This window comes from Montipora foliosa, chromosome 11 (assembly GCF_036669935.1).
Source record: "Montipora foliosa isolate CH-2021 chromosome 11, ASM3666993v2, whole genome shotgun sequence".
In the NCBI taxonomy this organism is placed as follows: Eukaryota; Metazoa; Cnidaria; class Anthozoa; order Scleractinia; family Acroporidae; genus Montipora; species Montipora foliosa.
The window spans coordinates 10,124,721-10,139,720 of record NC_090879.1 but is presented as its reverse complement, the minus strand read 5'-3'; the positions used below and the strand labels follow the sequence as shown (position 1 = coordinate 10,139,720).

Here is a 15,000-nt window from a genome sequence, read left to right as displayed (position 1 = left end):
AGTAAAGTTTCCTTTATATATGTTTAAGTTTCTCTGTGACCAAAATGTCAATTCTTACTTTTCTTTGGATTTCAAAACTATGTCAACTAAACACTAAGCGACCAAAGTTTTAAGCATTGATTTCAAAGTGACTTATGTTTGTTTTAACTGTAATTGTCCTATTTAATACTAATGGTCCGCCATTACTAACTTTAAGTTCTGGAGAGGGCTGGATCGAGGAGAAAATGACGTCAAAGGCTCACAAGTTTAAGAATGCAATGTGTGTGAACGCTGCAGAATTAATATGCAGCACGGGAGTTTTGGGTTTTCAGACTTTTAAAGTCGTGTTTTGCATATGCTGCATTGACACGCTGAAATTTTAAGCTAGTGAGCCTTTGACGTCACTTTTCCCTGGATCCAACCCTCTGAGCTCCAACCGGACAGTTGTAAACGTGAGTAATGGCGGACCGTGAAATAAAGAACTTACACTCAACGTAAACGGCCTTTGGACAAAAATCAAAGCACAAAAATTGTGCCAGTGAGGGGTTGAGCAAACACACTTTCCAAATCTGAAGAAAAAAAGGATTTGACTTTTTTGATCATAGGGGCACTTTAAAGAATGATATCCTACGTTTACTCGCTCTAAGAACGGTGATAAAGCAGAAATCAAACAAACGTACACTATACCTTCCACCAAGTGAAAGACGGTTATTGTTTTTCTTTAAATGTTTTAATGTTTTACTTTAATTGTTTTATTTCTTAGCTGTCAAACCTCTACCTCCTAAACCAGTGCGGCCATCGAAACCTGTAGGTAAGTCTCGCATTAATTGTGCTTAATACTTGACAAGAGTTCTTCAAAATAATGCCTTCCAGCTCAGTATGTAAAAACTGTGGACTATAACCCGATTTACTTCGCTGAGTTCCAGGTTTAGTCAATGCATTTGTCAATATATACTGCAACTCACTGTCGGTGATTGAATTTTTGACTTAACTGGTACATGAATCCCCTGCCACTGAACAGCAACTACCATACGACCTCTTCATTCTTTCATTGTGGGATATTAGCTTCTTGTTTAGGCACTGTTTAGGCCAGACAAGCCTAAACGATTCCGATAACTCACTTTTTAAATAGTCCAGTACCTTTTAAGTAATCTAGCAAGTGGTATTTGCAGGCCTTGTATTCTTATGAAGGGTGTAGTTTCTAAAGAAACTGTGGTGCTGCGTCGGTGGGGAAGTAGTGTACAAAAATTTGGTTTTATCAACGGAGTTGATAATGTAAATTGGCCACCGTACAAAGATTCTAAAAGCTGACGTTTCGAGCGTTAGCCCTTCGTCAGGGGCTAATGCTCGAACGCTCGAAACGTCAGCTTTTAGAATCTCTGTACGGTGGCCAATTTACATTATCAACTCCGGTGATAAAACCAAATTCTTGTATTCTTGTGTTTGAACCTTTGTTGAATTTTACATAATATTTTCCGTCAGCGATAAGACGAGCTGCGGCTGTGTACCCGCTTAACCGTTACACTAGAGGAAAGGATATCAGCTTTTGGAGGAATCCACCTGCTGCCCTAGGAAGAGTCGGTTATGCCCCAGGTCCTGATAAGTCTCCCGGCGGCTCCATTCAGTTCTATGGTCAAGCGAACAGCTATATTCAGTTCCCCAACAGCGGAAAAATCGACACTAAACGATCATTAACACTGCTAGCGTGGATATACCACACTGGTAACCAAGGTCCCATATTCAACTATATGCCGAATGGCTGGGGTGTTCATTTCTGGATGACCGCTCCCAACACTGTATTTATCCGCTTTATTCGTCGAAAAGGAAGGATTGCCACGACTCCTGTCTACAGTCGAAGCATTCGTCCTCGAAAATGGCAGTTTGTTGGCGCAACGTACAGTTACAAAACGGGCGTAGCGCGTTTGTTCGTCAACTCAAGGTTTGTGGCGAGGAGAACTGTTGGACGATTTAGATTGGCTACCAACTACCCAGTGCGAATGGGCGCTCGCATCGGCGACAGAAGGTATTTCAAAGGAAGAATTTCCTGTATGCAGGTTTACGATCGATCGCTTAGCAGGAATCAGATTCTGGTTCGACAGAGGAGGTGTTTTAGAAAAGGTAAGTAAAGCCTTTATTTATATTTGCTAACACTTGACATCAGTAAAACACTGATAAACCCGGAACCCCTTATTGCAATAAAAAAGGCACATAAAGACAGTATTATAAAAATCTATCATTATCTATACTACAAAATTAAGAACTGGGAAATTTATGTCTACAAATAAAATAACAAAAGCTTTAGACACAAACACACAAGTGGCCTCAGAAAACTGCCATATGATATCTTGAAAATTGTTGAGGCTTTCTAATAGTTTAATATTTCCTGTATTATCCGCGCTTAATACTTGCAACGGATGCATTTTCCCTGATAGTTGAATTCATTAGTTCCATTCATTAATTGTTCTGACCGTAAATGTTCACTCCCCTTCGCTTTTTCTTGAGTACGTGGGACAAAGCAGGTTTAAATTGGACTAACGAGTATCTCTTTGATGTTTCTCTGAATTCATGATTAGTAAGTAGACTGTCTATGTAGCTAGAGGAATAAAAAACGTTTTCTAAGCGCTTGTTAACTAAATTGTTTAGTATAAGGTAGTCAATTTAGTTTATTTGAAAGGAGATAATGAAGGTGTTTAAAAAAGTTCTAGCCGCCCTCTTCTGAAACTTACGAACCCTTTGGAAATTCTGCGCACATCAACTGCCCCAAACTGTGCTTCCGTACCTCAAATATTCTTAAATGTGCATTTCAACTTTACTTGTATCCTCCTTTAGGCTTTGCCGTTAAATGCGCCTCGACTCACCATGCGTTGAGTGGCAGTATAACTTGTAGTCTGATTCTCAGACGGTCCAGGTGTCTCGTGTCTCGCACTCTACTCCCTTCCCCGTCTGCTTTGCTTCGTAGGAAATCTTGTTCCACCAATAACAGCCCGTAGGGAATTTTTCTAGTCTTCTAGTATGCTTACTAATGGCGAAATAACAATAGCTACTGGCTTCGCAGCAAAAGTGATGATGAATTTGGAAAGTTCAGCGTGAACTACCGAAGTAATCTGGAGTATGAGTGACTTGCCAAACCTCGTTGACAAGTTTAGCAAGACATCTTTCCTGGAGATAAAAGCCTTTATCGCCTTTTTCTGTTGAGGGAAAAGCTTAGAGACCCCAAATACGCGGCGAAAGTGTAACATTCCCTGTTATTGGTGGAAATGGAACAATCTATATGACGTCAGGAACAAGCTTTCCTACGAAGTAAATCAGACGGGGAAGGGAGTAGAGTGCGTGATACGAGCGACCAGGACCGTCTGAGAATCAGGCTATATAACTTACGACTAGTTAGGATTCCCATAAGTAAATTTACCTCATTCTTATTCAACAAGATCTTTACTGAGTGTTTACTCGGAATACGTTGTAACACAAAAGTAGGGTAATCGTCCAAAGCGATGCTTTTTGTTTCATATTCAAATTTGCCAAGTACGAAACAGTAAGAAGTAAATCTTTCTGCAACCACAACTGAAGTCTGGATGGCTCATTCACAACAATGAATAACGTATCGGTGAACGTCGCTTAGTGTTTACACACCACCCATCGCTTTGGTTGCTTCACTACATGTTATAAATCCGGATTTTCATCGAAGTCCGTAAGAATCGAGGCTGTTTGAAGCCTCGTGCTCGCAGAAATTTTCTCCAATGACACTCCACACCATTGATCTTTGTATTTGTTATGTTGTAGAAAGTAGTTTCGTTATACAGGGAGTTCAAATTTATTACTGAAAGGAGTCCAGTGCATTGCCTTTAGCCAAGCAAATCACCGCCTCGTAATTCTATTGTCCATTTTGCTGCACCGAAAAAAATTAACCGAGATTATAACTCAAATACCTTTCAGGTATTCCGAGTAATTAAAGCTTTGGATGGCCTTTTTTTATTTAAGCGTCCAGGGGCCGGTTGTTGAAAGACTGGTTGGGGTTAAACCGTTGGTTAAGAGGTATCAAAACCTGTAGGTTTCCATGGTATTTAACGCTGGTTAGCACTAACCATGCTTCGAGCAACCCTAGCCAGATGGATGATAACAGTTGATGAATAGTGTTCACTTGTGTGGGATCAGTCCTCAATAGAACTTTCCTATTTACGTTTTACCTTACATTTTTTGTTACTAATTAGGTTCCCATGTGACACCAAGACCAGTAAGGCCAACTCACAGACCGAGAGGTAGGTACTGTCAAAAACGGATCAAAGAAACACAGTTTTGTGTATGAAAGGCTGCCTCACGTCAATATCTTTCTCTAGTAAGATGTGTTTCATGATCAGGTACAAGAGGAAAACGAAAAACAACTCGCCCTTGCACAACTCACGGCCGGCATTGCAACGTCGCGACTGTGCTCTTCCATTTAACCTAGAAAATGATTCCACACATTTGATTAGCAAAATTCCTGTAAAGCGAAATAAGGTCAATGTTTTCAATTGTTCTTTTTACGACTTAATCTTACGTCTCTCCATTTTCTACTAGTTAAAACCCAAGCTGTGGCAATTTTCCCGCTTAACGGAGTAACGCGAGGCAAGGATATTAGTCTTCGTCCCAATCCTCGTGGGCGCCTTTACAACGTCCGACCTGCGCCAGGACCAGACCGTACAAAAGATGGCTCGTACCAGTTCTTTGGCCTACCCAATAGCTTCATTCTCTTCCCCAATCGAGGTGGCTTGGACACAAAGAAGTCTATCACTCTTTTGGCTTCAATCTACCACGAAGGGAACGCCGGTCCTATCTTCAACTACATGCCAAACAGCCGAGGTGTACATTTCTCGATGATAACACCGAAGACGTTATTTGTAAGTTTTGCGCGTCGAAGTGGACGTCGCTTCAAATCAACGGTCATAAGCAGAACAGTGGAACCGCGAAAATGGCAGTTTGTTGGGGTAACGTACAGCTACAGAACTGGCGTGGCAAAATTGTTTGTGAACTCTAGGTTTGTGGCTGGTAGACGAATCGGACGAATGAGGTTGGCGACAAATTACCCTGTGCGAATGGGAGCTCGTAGTGGTGATAGCAGATATTTTAAGGGACGAATTTCATGTATGCAAGTGTACAATGGTGCCTTATCTCGCTGGCAAATACTTTCCAAGAAACAGAGGTGTTATAGAAGTAAGTTGTGCTCGTATTAAGTCCAGTATATGATATTTCCATGTCAGAATGATTCAATCGCACTCATCCCCCTCCTCATTGAAAAACAATAATTGCCAATGAGTTGATGTTCAAAGTGAATCAAAACCCTTCCGTGTTTAGGAAGTAAGCAAACCAAAGCATTCCTTTTTTTCTCTTCAGAGCCAACGCATCCTCGCCCGAGGCCTCCTGGACCAGTGCCAAGACCAAGACCAGGCCCACGTCCACGGCCATTACCAAGACCCTTGCCGAGGCCTGGACCTATACCAGGGAAAGGTAAGTGTAGTTCTCGCTCTTAAGTAAACGACGTTTCAAAAATTTTGAATTAATTGTTGTGTACTATTTAATTCTGTCGATAAAAATTCTGCTTTTGTGTGTTACTTCGAGAGGAATACTCAGTGCATGAATACAAAGTACCCTTAACTAGATATAACCCTTCTTAATCGTGCAATGAGATATTTATGTGGCCCAAGTTCGGAAACAGAAAGCTTTCATAACTCATCTCTGTTAGCTCGTCCATGGGTTTTGAAGGGTTGAATATTTCTGTAGAAAGCCAGACAAACAGCAACTTGAACTATGAATTCAAGAATACCTTGAAACGTAAACCTTATCACATTTGTTTCAGTGTGCATAGCAAGAATCGACCTTGCGTTCCTGATCGATGGTTCTGGAAGCGTGGGTGCTACCAATTTCCGTCGCTGCATTTTATTCGTTCAGAATATCATCCGGGATTTCAGGATATCTCCCAGTTACACGCGTGTTGCAGCGGAGGTTTACTCATCTACTCCTCGTCGGGTTTTCCCATTCACTCGCTATAAAAACAAGTTCCAAGTGTCTAGAGCGTTGGCTTCCATAAAGTACCCGCGTGGGGGGACCAAAACGGGAATGGCTCTTTGGGATGTACTGAGATATCTTTTCCGCGGAAGGACGAAGAAAAAGAGGATACTTTTTGTAGTGACGGATGGCCGTTCCCAGGATCACGTGCTAAAACCCGCACGCGCTCTCAAACGTGCAAATGTTGAGATATTCGCGATCGGTGTAGGACGTGGCTACAGTGTCACTCAGCTTAACCAGATGGCCACTGACCGCAGTCACGTGTTCACTGTTGATTTCCGCAACCTCAACTCCATCATTAAGGCGATCAAGAGAAAGGCATGCAAGGGTATGGATTGTTCCAATGAAATTACGTTGAATGGTACCTAAATTGTTAATAGTTTTTGTGGGAGACGGTGCAATGATGGAAATAAATATTCGGTGGTTTTGACACCCGCTCAGTTCCGTTCTACTTTTTTCTTTTTATTTTTCACTTAAACGATGTAATGTGACTGTTTTGTTTTTCCAGGAGGCCGAAAACCGCCTTCGCCACACAGACCGTCAGGTATGAAAAGGCTCTTTTGGTTACGGTAGTTTTTTTTTTTTCCAATCCCCCTCAGGGAAGTTACTGGCCTTCCCTCATTGCGCTCGCCGCAACGTATCCAAACTCATTTTTTTCTGTTTATCGATTCCTTTAAGGAACTCTTCGAGCTGTCGCTGTGTACCCTCTCAACGCGCTAACTAAGTCACGTGACATCAGCTTTGGCAGGAACCCACCAGGCATCATGTCAAATGTTCGCCCGGCCCCTGGTCCCGACGGAAGGCGTGGAACAAGTTATGAATTCCTGGGGCAAAGAAACAGCTTTATTCAATTTCCTAATAGTGGTGGACTGGATACCAAAAACTCGATCACTATATTAGCTTGGGTGCAATCGCAAGGAATAGCCGGTCCAATCTTTAACTTCCACCCTAAAGCTTGGGGTGTGAACCTTTGGATGATTGGCTCCACCACTGTGTTTGTGCGTTTCACAAAGCGTCGAACGCGTGACTTCACTGCTGCTTTGGCGAGCAAAACTGTCAAACGAGGAAGCTGGCAGTTTGTTGGCGCCTCTTACGATCATCCTACGGGAATGGCTAAGCTTTATGTGGGCGGAAGACTGGTTGCTAAGAAGCGTATTGGAAGAATACGATTAGCTACAAAATATCCAGCTCGAATGGGCGTGAGAATAGGCGACGGGCGTTATTTCCGTGGGAGGATTTCGTGTCTTCAAGTTTATAGCGTCGCGTTGAATGCCCGCCAGATAGCTGCAAGAAGGAAGAGATGTTTTGTGTCAGGTAAAAGGCTTGTTTTTGAAGGTTATGGATTGAAATGTGTTTTGTTGTTGTTGTTGTTGCATTAAGAAAGTAACTTCTGTTCTTTAAATTGTATATTTGGTTAAGTTCTTTCCTACAGAGAATACGCAATAGGAAGGTTTTAAAGTAGGTACATTATTAAACTTTAAAGTGTATGTAGCCTATGCTCATTTGAGTGCTTGCGAAAAGAGGAGGTCATCCTCTGTACTCTTGTTTTAGGTGCGATTTTCGATGAAAGGGCAAAGAAATCAAGGATTTTTTCAATAAACCTGCCTCCAAAATTTATCTTTCTTTCCTGTAAAGGGGTCTGGTCCTGTCGAGTGCTCTTCGTAATAGATTCTTACTGTCAGTAAAAAGAAAATAAAAGCGTATTAATGCAAACATCTGTCCATCAATTTCTCTAAGGACTGCCAAAACCACACCCACCGCTACTGCCACCTGGTCAACTCTACAGACCTAGAGGATGCTTCAAGGACAAACCGCGCCGAGCTATGGGGAGAATGTTAGCAAACCTCCGCGGGAGAACAGATGCTGTCATGCGCTGTTTCCATGCAGCAGCGAGAAGAGGATATCGAATATTTGGTGTACAGTATGGTGGACAGTGTTTCTCGGGTCCGCTGGCTCATCGTACTTTCTCCCGTTATGGCCAGTCAAACAGGTGCAGAAATGGAAAAGGTGGCTTCTGGGCTAATAACGTGTACATCATCATTAAAAAAAGTAAGTTAAGTTAAGCTGGAGTTTGTAGTTACATAGTAATTGTAATGTCTAAGTTTTCTTCCGATTTGGCGACCATTAAAAAATTTAAGAAAAGGTAAATTAATGGACCGAATGGAAATGGCGAGTGCATGCATTGCCTTCATTTGTAGCGGTTTCTCCGTGTTATTGTTCAATTGTTACGTTCTTTTTCTCTCTCCCATTTTTCCCGCGGATGTTGTTCCTTCTCATACTTTACAGGTGACACAGAGTAAGCAACTTGTTGGAAATTGTTGTTGATAAATTCAATTGGGCCAAAAACGGGTTAGAATAGGCACATCGTTGAAAGTAAAATAAACCAGTTGAACCGCTTGCTAGGGGAAAAGGTGGATTAAAAGATAATTAACACGAGCTAATAGTAACATCAGTTGCGTAGTGACTTCATATTTATCACCAGACTTCTACTGGAGATTGACAATAAGGTGAATAAAAAAGAATTAGTCAAAATAGTTCTTGTTGCTTTCCACTTCTTTCAATTCTTCTTTCTTGGTTTAACAGGGCCTATCCCTCGGCCTCTGCCTCGTCCCAGACCTCGACCACGCCCAGCTCTGCCAAGTAAGTCAATAATCAGGTTGTAGTTGAAATTACTTGGACTTCTGATCGTTGCGATGTCAAATCACGTAAATCATCCCCTTTCCCACGAAAACCAGTATTTAAAGAAGAGTCGTGTGTTCGATTCTCGTGGAAATAAATAAACACTAAAAGTCTTACTGATTCAAGTAGAGTCAACTTTTTTGCCTTTTCATGGTTATCTCGTAATGGTATCTTTCCCCTGAGCTCGACGATCCTTATCGTTGTCTTATCAGGCATTTTTTCCTTTTTGACTGGGGTTTGACGCTTTGTACAGTTTGCAGGGCCCGTCTCGACCTTGGCATTATTGTCGACGGATCAGGAAGTGTTGGACGTGCCAATTTTATCAGGTCTTTGAATTTTATCAAGAACTTAGTCAGCTCATTTACAATCTCACGTCGATACACCAGAATTGGAATCCTGCTTTATTCCCACCGTATCATCCCAGTATTTTCATTTGGTCAATACAAACGACTTCGTGGTGTACTGTGGGGCATAAAAAGGATGAAGTTCCCCAGCGGTGGAACCAAAACCGGACAGGCGCTCTCCTATTCCAGAAGGTACCTTTTCGCCAGGAGCAACCGTCGTAAAGCCCTCGTTTTGATAACAGACGGGAAGTCCTACGACCCCGTAAGGAAGCCTGCGGCTTTGCTGCGTAGCATGGGTGTGGAGGTGTTTGCTATAGGCGTCGGGAAACGTTACAGCGTGCAACAACTCATCCAGATTGCAAGTAATCGCCGACATATTTTCACAGTGGACTTTAGAAACTTGGGATCAATTGTCAGGGCGGTGAAGCAAAAAGCTTGCAAAGGTATGGAAGCTTGTCCGCGTGAACAGTCTTTGATAGATATAAACAGCCAACCCAATCAAAGGTTTCTGGTATTGGCTGAGTAAACAGTTGTATCCAAGCGCGAATAAATAAAGAGTCGAAGCAAAGGACCCTAAACCTTAAGACAATAAAGGTGCATTGCAGCCATATACAGTTTAATAACTTCAGGTTGTTTAATTAGTGCGTGGGTTGTCTGTGGGTGGTTGCTATTATCATCTTTATGATATATGCCTGTTCATCTTCTTTCTACCCAAGTTCCCTGTAGTAACAATGGTTGTTCATGAACACAAAATTTGTTACTTGTCATCCTTATAGTCTTATACAATATCTGTGTCTTCTGTTTCAGGTGTTATCAAAAGACCAAGCAAACCAAGTAAGTTATCTATGACACTTTCTTTCCATCCAAATTAATTAAGCGTGGAAGCAAGTAAAGCGCTGTAGTAAAAGCACTGACCTCTCACTGTGTGCGATGTACCCCAAGTCCTTTTTTATTCTCAGCGTTGACGTCGTAACCACATAAAAGTTGGATTTATTGCAACTACTTCACTCTTCTTCCTGAGTCTCTTGTCTCGCCCCTTTCCTCTGAAAGGTCCAATTCGGCCTTTTTTTAATGCTGTTTCCTTCGAGCTTCTGTCATTGGCTTCGGCGCGGATGCATGTAGATGAAATATGGTCACGTACTCTTCCTCGGCCTTTTGCATGTTAAAGCAGCAGTAAAGAACTAAGCAATTTTGTTTAAGTCAGAGATAATCGTAACGTTGAGTGCGACCAAAAATTTCAGCGCCAATTTGCTTCGGTAGCCTCGCAGCTCCTACAAAGTCTCACCTGATTGGAGACCACCCTTGAGGTTTAACAAAAGAACAAATAACAGAAACAATGGCCCTTTTGTTTTAGGCCTAGGGTAACAGAAACAATGGCCCTTTTGTTTTAGGCCTAGGGTCCATTGTTTCTGTTATTTGTTCTTTTGTTAAACCTCAAGGGTGGTCTCCAATCAGGTGAGACCTTGTAAGAGCTGCGAGGTGACCCATTTGCTTTGAGCAGCTCTTCACTGATTGTAATTGCTTATTGTTGTTTCACTTTTTTCGTTCAACAGGAGACGTTCCCGCTGTGGCTATATACCCATTCAGTAAAACATACAGAGGACGTGAAATACAGAACCAGAATCCCCCGGCTCGTCTCTCAAACGTGCATCTTGCCCCAGGGCCCGATGGTCTTCCGCACGGATCATACTACATCCAAGGAAGACCAAGCAGCTTCATTGAGATCCCAAATAGAGGGAGACTGGATGTAAGAAACTATATAACGCTCTTGGCTTGGATATACAATCAAGGCAGTGCAGGACCTATTGTGAATTACAAACGCGATGGTAGAGGTGTACGCCTCTGGATGAAGAATTCAAAGACCATCTCTGTACGTTACACGCGGCGTCTTGGCAGTTTCACGAAAGCTGTGCAATATAGTGGTATAAGGCCCGGGTCGTGGCAGTTCATAGGAACGTCGTACAACAAAAACACGGGCGTTGCCAAACTGTATGTGAATGGAAGGAGAGTGGCTCGTCTAAGGATTGGAAAAATATCCCTGGCTACAAATTACGAAGTCAGAGTTGGTGCACTGAGAGGTGGTCGGCACTTCTTCCGTGGAAGAATGGCTTGTCTACAGTTTTATAACGCTGCTCTGACCACAAATATGATTCGACGGCGAATGAAGACTTGCTTTAGAAAAGGTGATTTTTCAGTTTTTTAGTACTTTTTTTTTCAGTTAGCGAAATTTCTATACACTAAGCATTACAGAACAGAAATGGTGTTTAGTTTCATCAAGCTAATTTATTATTAATCGGTTAATCGGTTTACATTATTAGAACCGATCCGTTTTTAACTTAAAGTAAGGAATGTTCTTGGAGTTCACAGCGTTGGCTGGTAGCGGGTTCCAGTCGCCTTTCGTTGAAATGAAGCTGTGGTTGCTTTAAGGGCAGGGTATTCGACAATCGAGCAGGAGGTAAGAGAACGGATCCTCCATACGTAGTCCTCTTCCAATTATATTACCTAATTTTAGTTACGCAGCTATTTTTAGAGAGGCACGTGATTGGCCAGTTGTAATGACGTAGTTAATTTTTAAATATGCGCGGCATTGGGAACGAGACCTTAAAATAGCTTTGCGAAACTAGAAATAGATTTTAAAAAACTATGATGAGGCATGGGGAACCGTTCTTTTAGCTCATTCTCTCTTGAGGTGGAAACTGGGCTGAACTCATGAATTACCGCTTTAGCTCAGACGGGTAAATATTACTTTCTTGATAATCCAAGAAGAAGACATGATGAGACATTCGCATTTTTGGTGATGTTTTAATACATCAACTCCAAACTGTCCAAAAAAAGTGTAATCTTGTCACTGAGTCCTCTCCATCCTTAACTGTAGATGACATAAGTTAACTATACTCAAGTGAAGATGAGGTAAGAGAACGGATCCCCATGCCCGAAAACTATTTTAAGTTCTCCTTCCCAATGTCGCGCATATTTAAAACTTCGTTATGTCATTACAACTGGCCAATCACTCCCAGGTGCCTCTGTAATAATAGCTGCGTTGCTAAAATTAGGCCAATGTATGAGGGATCCGTTCTCTTCCCTCATCCTCTCCTGCTATACTGCACTAATTCGGTTACTTGGTGAACAAACTATAGCACGATCATACAGAATATAACGACTGCTGTACAGAATAAAATCTCACCAGCAATTCCGACTTATTTCCCCACCACATACCATTTACATATTGAGTTAAATGTTCATGGCGTCCGTGTTTTACGTCTTTGAAATTTCACAAACAGACTCATCAATAACTCCAACACGTTATTATTTAGTTGTGATAGATATATTTAACATCACCTGCTGTATTTTATATGCGTCAAACGTTAAGCTCCCTGCAAACGGACGCAACATTGCTGGCCGACACCATTGGAGGCTTTAAGTTTTGCGTCAATTTTCACACCACGTAGTATGCTGTTGTGATTTGTTACGTAAAGTTTGAAACTGGTAAATTTACTGACGCATGTCCTTATAGCTTGTTCGGTGATCGCCAAAGGGTTTGCGCGATAATTGTCGATCTCTGCGGACAGTCTTTGAAAGTTATAACTCACGTGCACAACATATGGTCTCCATAGAGATAGAAATGCATATACTGCGCGTCGTACTACTCATCATTGTAATGTCAATACAAGTCCAAACATGTTTTCGAGTTGTTGATTTCGTTTGCACAGCACTCACAAACATCCTTCTACAGCTTCCCAACGCACGTACCGCAACATTACTGGGGGTTTTTACACCTGTTCGCGCGCAAACCTCTCTCCAGTCTGAAATTTCAATTCAAAACACCCTTCATGTCTAAAAGGTCTTTGTAAAACGTCACATTTTCTCGTCATCTTATTACGTTTCGTAGGACCGATGCCAGTTCCTGTTCCAAGACCAAGACCTGGTGGTAGAGGTGGGTATAGGACTTATCCTTAAAAAAAATCATAATACCGCGATTATTTAAAATGAAAGGAGATCTTGAGTCATTTGGTCACTTGCGGTGACTTGGATGCCGAATTTCAACACCATTTTGCGAAAACACCCAGGCAGTTTTCATAGAGGACATACGTTTCGTCGGGTTTATTTTGAACCATGATAGAACAGTAATAAGAAAGTAGCTGTAAGTAAGTAAAGTCTTTATTTAACAAAGGGGCACTTAATAGCCAAAGGCTAATAAACTTGTGGGCCTCAATCAGACCAGACCATAATACCAGGAACTCTTTGCCCTGCTTTTTGCGAATTTAACCCTTTGCCTCACAATTCCATATATTTTTTCGTTGGATGGTCATGAGAATTTGGTGTTATATCAGAATCATAGAGCGAGTCTCAATCAAGTGTCGTTAAACCAAAACCAAAGTAATTACTTTGGCCAATCCAGTCAAAAAGGACGGAGACAATCCAGTAAACCAATCAAAACTAGAAGTATTACACGTAGCCGACACAAAGCGCGGGAAAATGTGCACGTGCGAGCCACGATTGGTTTTGGTTTCACTTCTGATTGGTTGACAAAATGGCGCGAGAACGTTGAACCAATCACTGGGTAAAGTAATGGAAAACCAAAGGCAATTCGCTAATTACTTTCGACACTCAATTGAAAATCGCTCTTCGCTTAAGCTGATAATAATCTTCATTCTCAATACTTGTCTTGCTGAAAGTGTATTGAAACTGAGACGTGAATTTACATGCTGATCAATCCTGGAAGTCAAAGGATTAACGTCCCAAAGAATTTATGAACAGGGGTTGTGACACGGGGCCTACGGTCTATAATCCTTATCCTAGGAGACTTGAGAGTCAAACCATTTGCAGATGTCATAACAAAGGTACCACCTTCTCCTCAGGTATTTAAAGACCCCGACAGTGTTTTTCTGGTCGGAGTTGAACTCACAACCTCCCACACTGTAATGCTATGCTCAGCCAACTGAGCCAAAACGGTCGTTGTCTTAATCGTAATAATCTTCATCTGTGAATAATAAAATAGGACAAGAAGGGGCAGATCATTTTCTTCGAGCCAACATTTTCCCTAACTTGTTTAAATTTCCTTTTTATTGTTTAGTCTGCAAAGCAAAACTCGACCTTGGTTTCGTTATTGATGCCTCCGGAAGCGTGGGTCTATCAAACTTCAAGCGCTGCCTTCATTTCATCAAGAACTTGGTGCGCACATTCGTCATTTCTCGTCAGTATACCCGATTTGGTGCCGTGCTGTATAACACCAGAGCTTACAAGATATTTGGATTCAATCGATTCGGCGGTAAAAATCAGGTCCTTCGGGCCGTGAGCCGAATTCGGTACATTCGAGGAGGCACAAAGACAGGACGAGCACTTAGCTACGCCTACCGCTATCTATTCCGTCGAAGTAGGAGACGAAAGGTGAGTATCAACATGTTTTTTTTTTGCGAAACACGCGAAAAAAGGATTGCGCATCGAGTACCCTTGCTCAACTCATCATCAATGCCATCTTCATTATTGTTCTCTTTGCGCTGTCGTTATTAAAACGAACTTTCCCTCTTGCTCCTTTTGTTATCTCTCGTATGTTACCCGGCGTCTGTTCCTCATCGTTCTTTAAGCTTTTATGTTTGATTCTTTCTTTTTCTTTAAGGTTTGCATCGTGATGACAGACGGCCGTTCTTACGACAGTGTTTCTGGTCCCGCGCGTACCTTACGCAAAGGAGGAGTAGAAATAATCGCCCTTGGCTTAGGACTACGTTACAACATCAGACAATTGCGACAGATAGCATCCAATAGGCGACTTGTTTTCACTGCACGGTTCAGAAATCTGAACTCGGTTGTCAGGGTGATAAAAAGAAAAGCTTGTGGTACAACAGGTCAGTCAAGAGTGATATTAACTTTTCCACGTATAATTTAAAACATCGAGTGGAGAACGACCTGTTGCCTCTCTACATTGAACTTACCATTCTTGTTTTGAATACTCAGTGTTTTT

The 15,000-nt window shown here is 41.9% G+C and overlaps 1 protein-coding gene across 1 annotated transcript in view; it reads left to right on the top strand.

Annotated features, from left to right (window-relative positions):
- Positions 1-15,000, top strand: part of LOC137976656 (uncharacterized) — a 171,668-nt gene that overhangs the window by 139,117 nt on the left and 17,551 nt on the right. The window contains exons 126-141 of the mRNA XM_068824022.1: positions 743-790; positions 1,462-2,097; positions 4,188-4,235; positions 4,534-5,166; positions 5,347-5,460; positions 5,810-6,379; positions 6,527-6,562; positions 6,697-7,332; positions 7,756-8,067; positions 8,602-8,658; positions 8,951-9,484; positions 9,849-9,875; positions 10,595-11,224; positions 12,931-12,975; positions 14,116-14,429; positions 14,659-14,884. Of these exons, the coding sequence (XP_068680123.1) occupies positions 743-790; positions 1,462-2,097; positions 4,188-4,235; positions 4,534-5,166; positions 5,347-5,460; positions 5,810-6,379; positions 6,527-6,562; positions 6,697-7,332; positions 7,756-8,067; positions 8,602-8,658; positions 8,951-9,484; positions 9,849-9,875; positions 10,595-11,224; positions 12,931-12,975; positions 14,116-14,429; positions 14,659-14,884 (4,866 nt within the window). The remainder of the gene's footprint in view (positions 1-742; positions 791-1,461; positions 2,098-4,187; positions 4,236-4,533; positions 5,167-5,346; positions 5,461-5,809; positions 6,380-6,526; positions 6,563-6,696; positions 7,333-7,755; positions 8,068-8,601; positions 8,659-8,950; positions 9,485-9,848; positions 9,876-10,594; positions 11,225-12,930; positions 12,976-14,115; positions 14,430-14,658; positions 14,885-15,000) is intronic.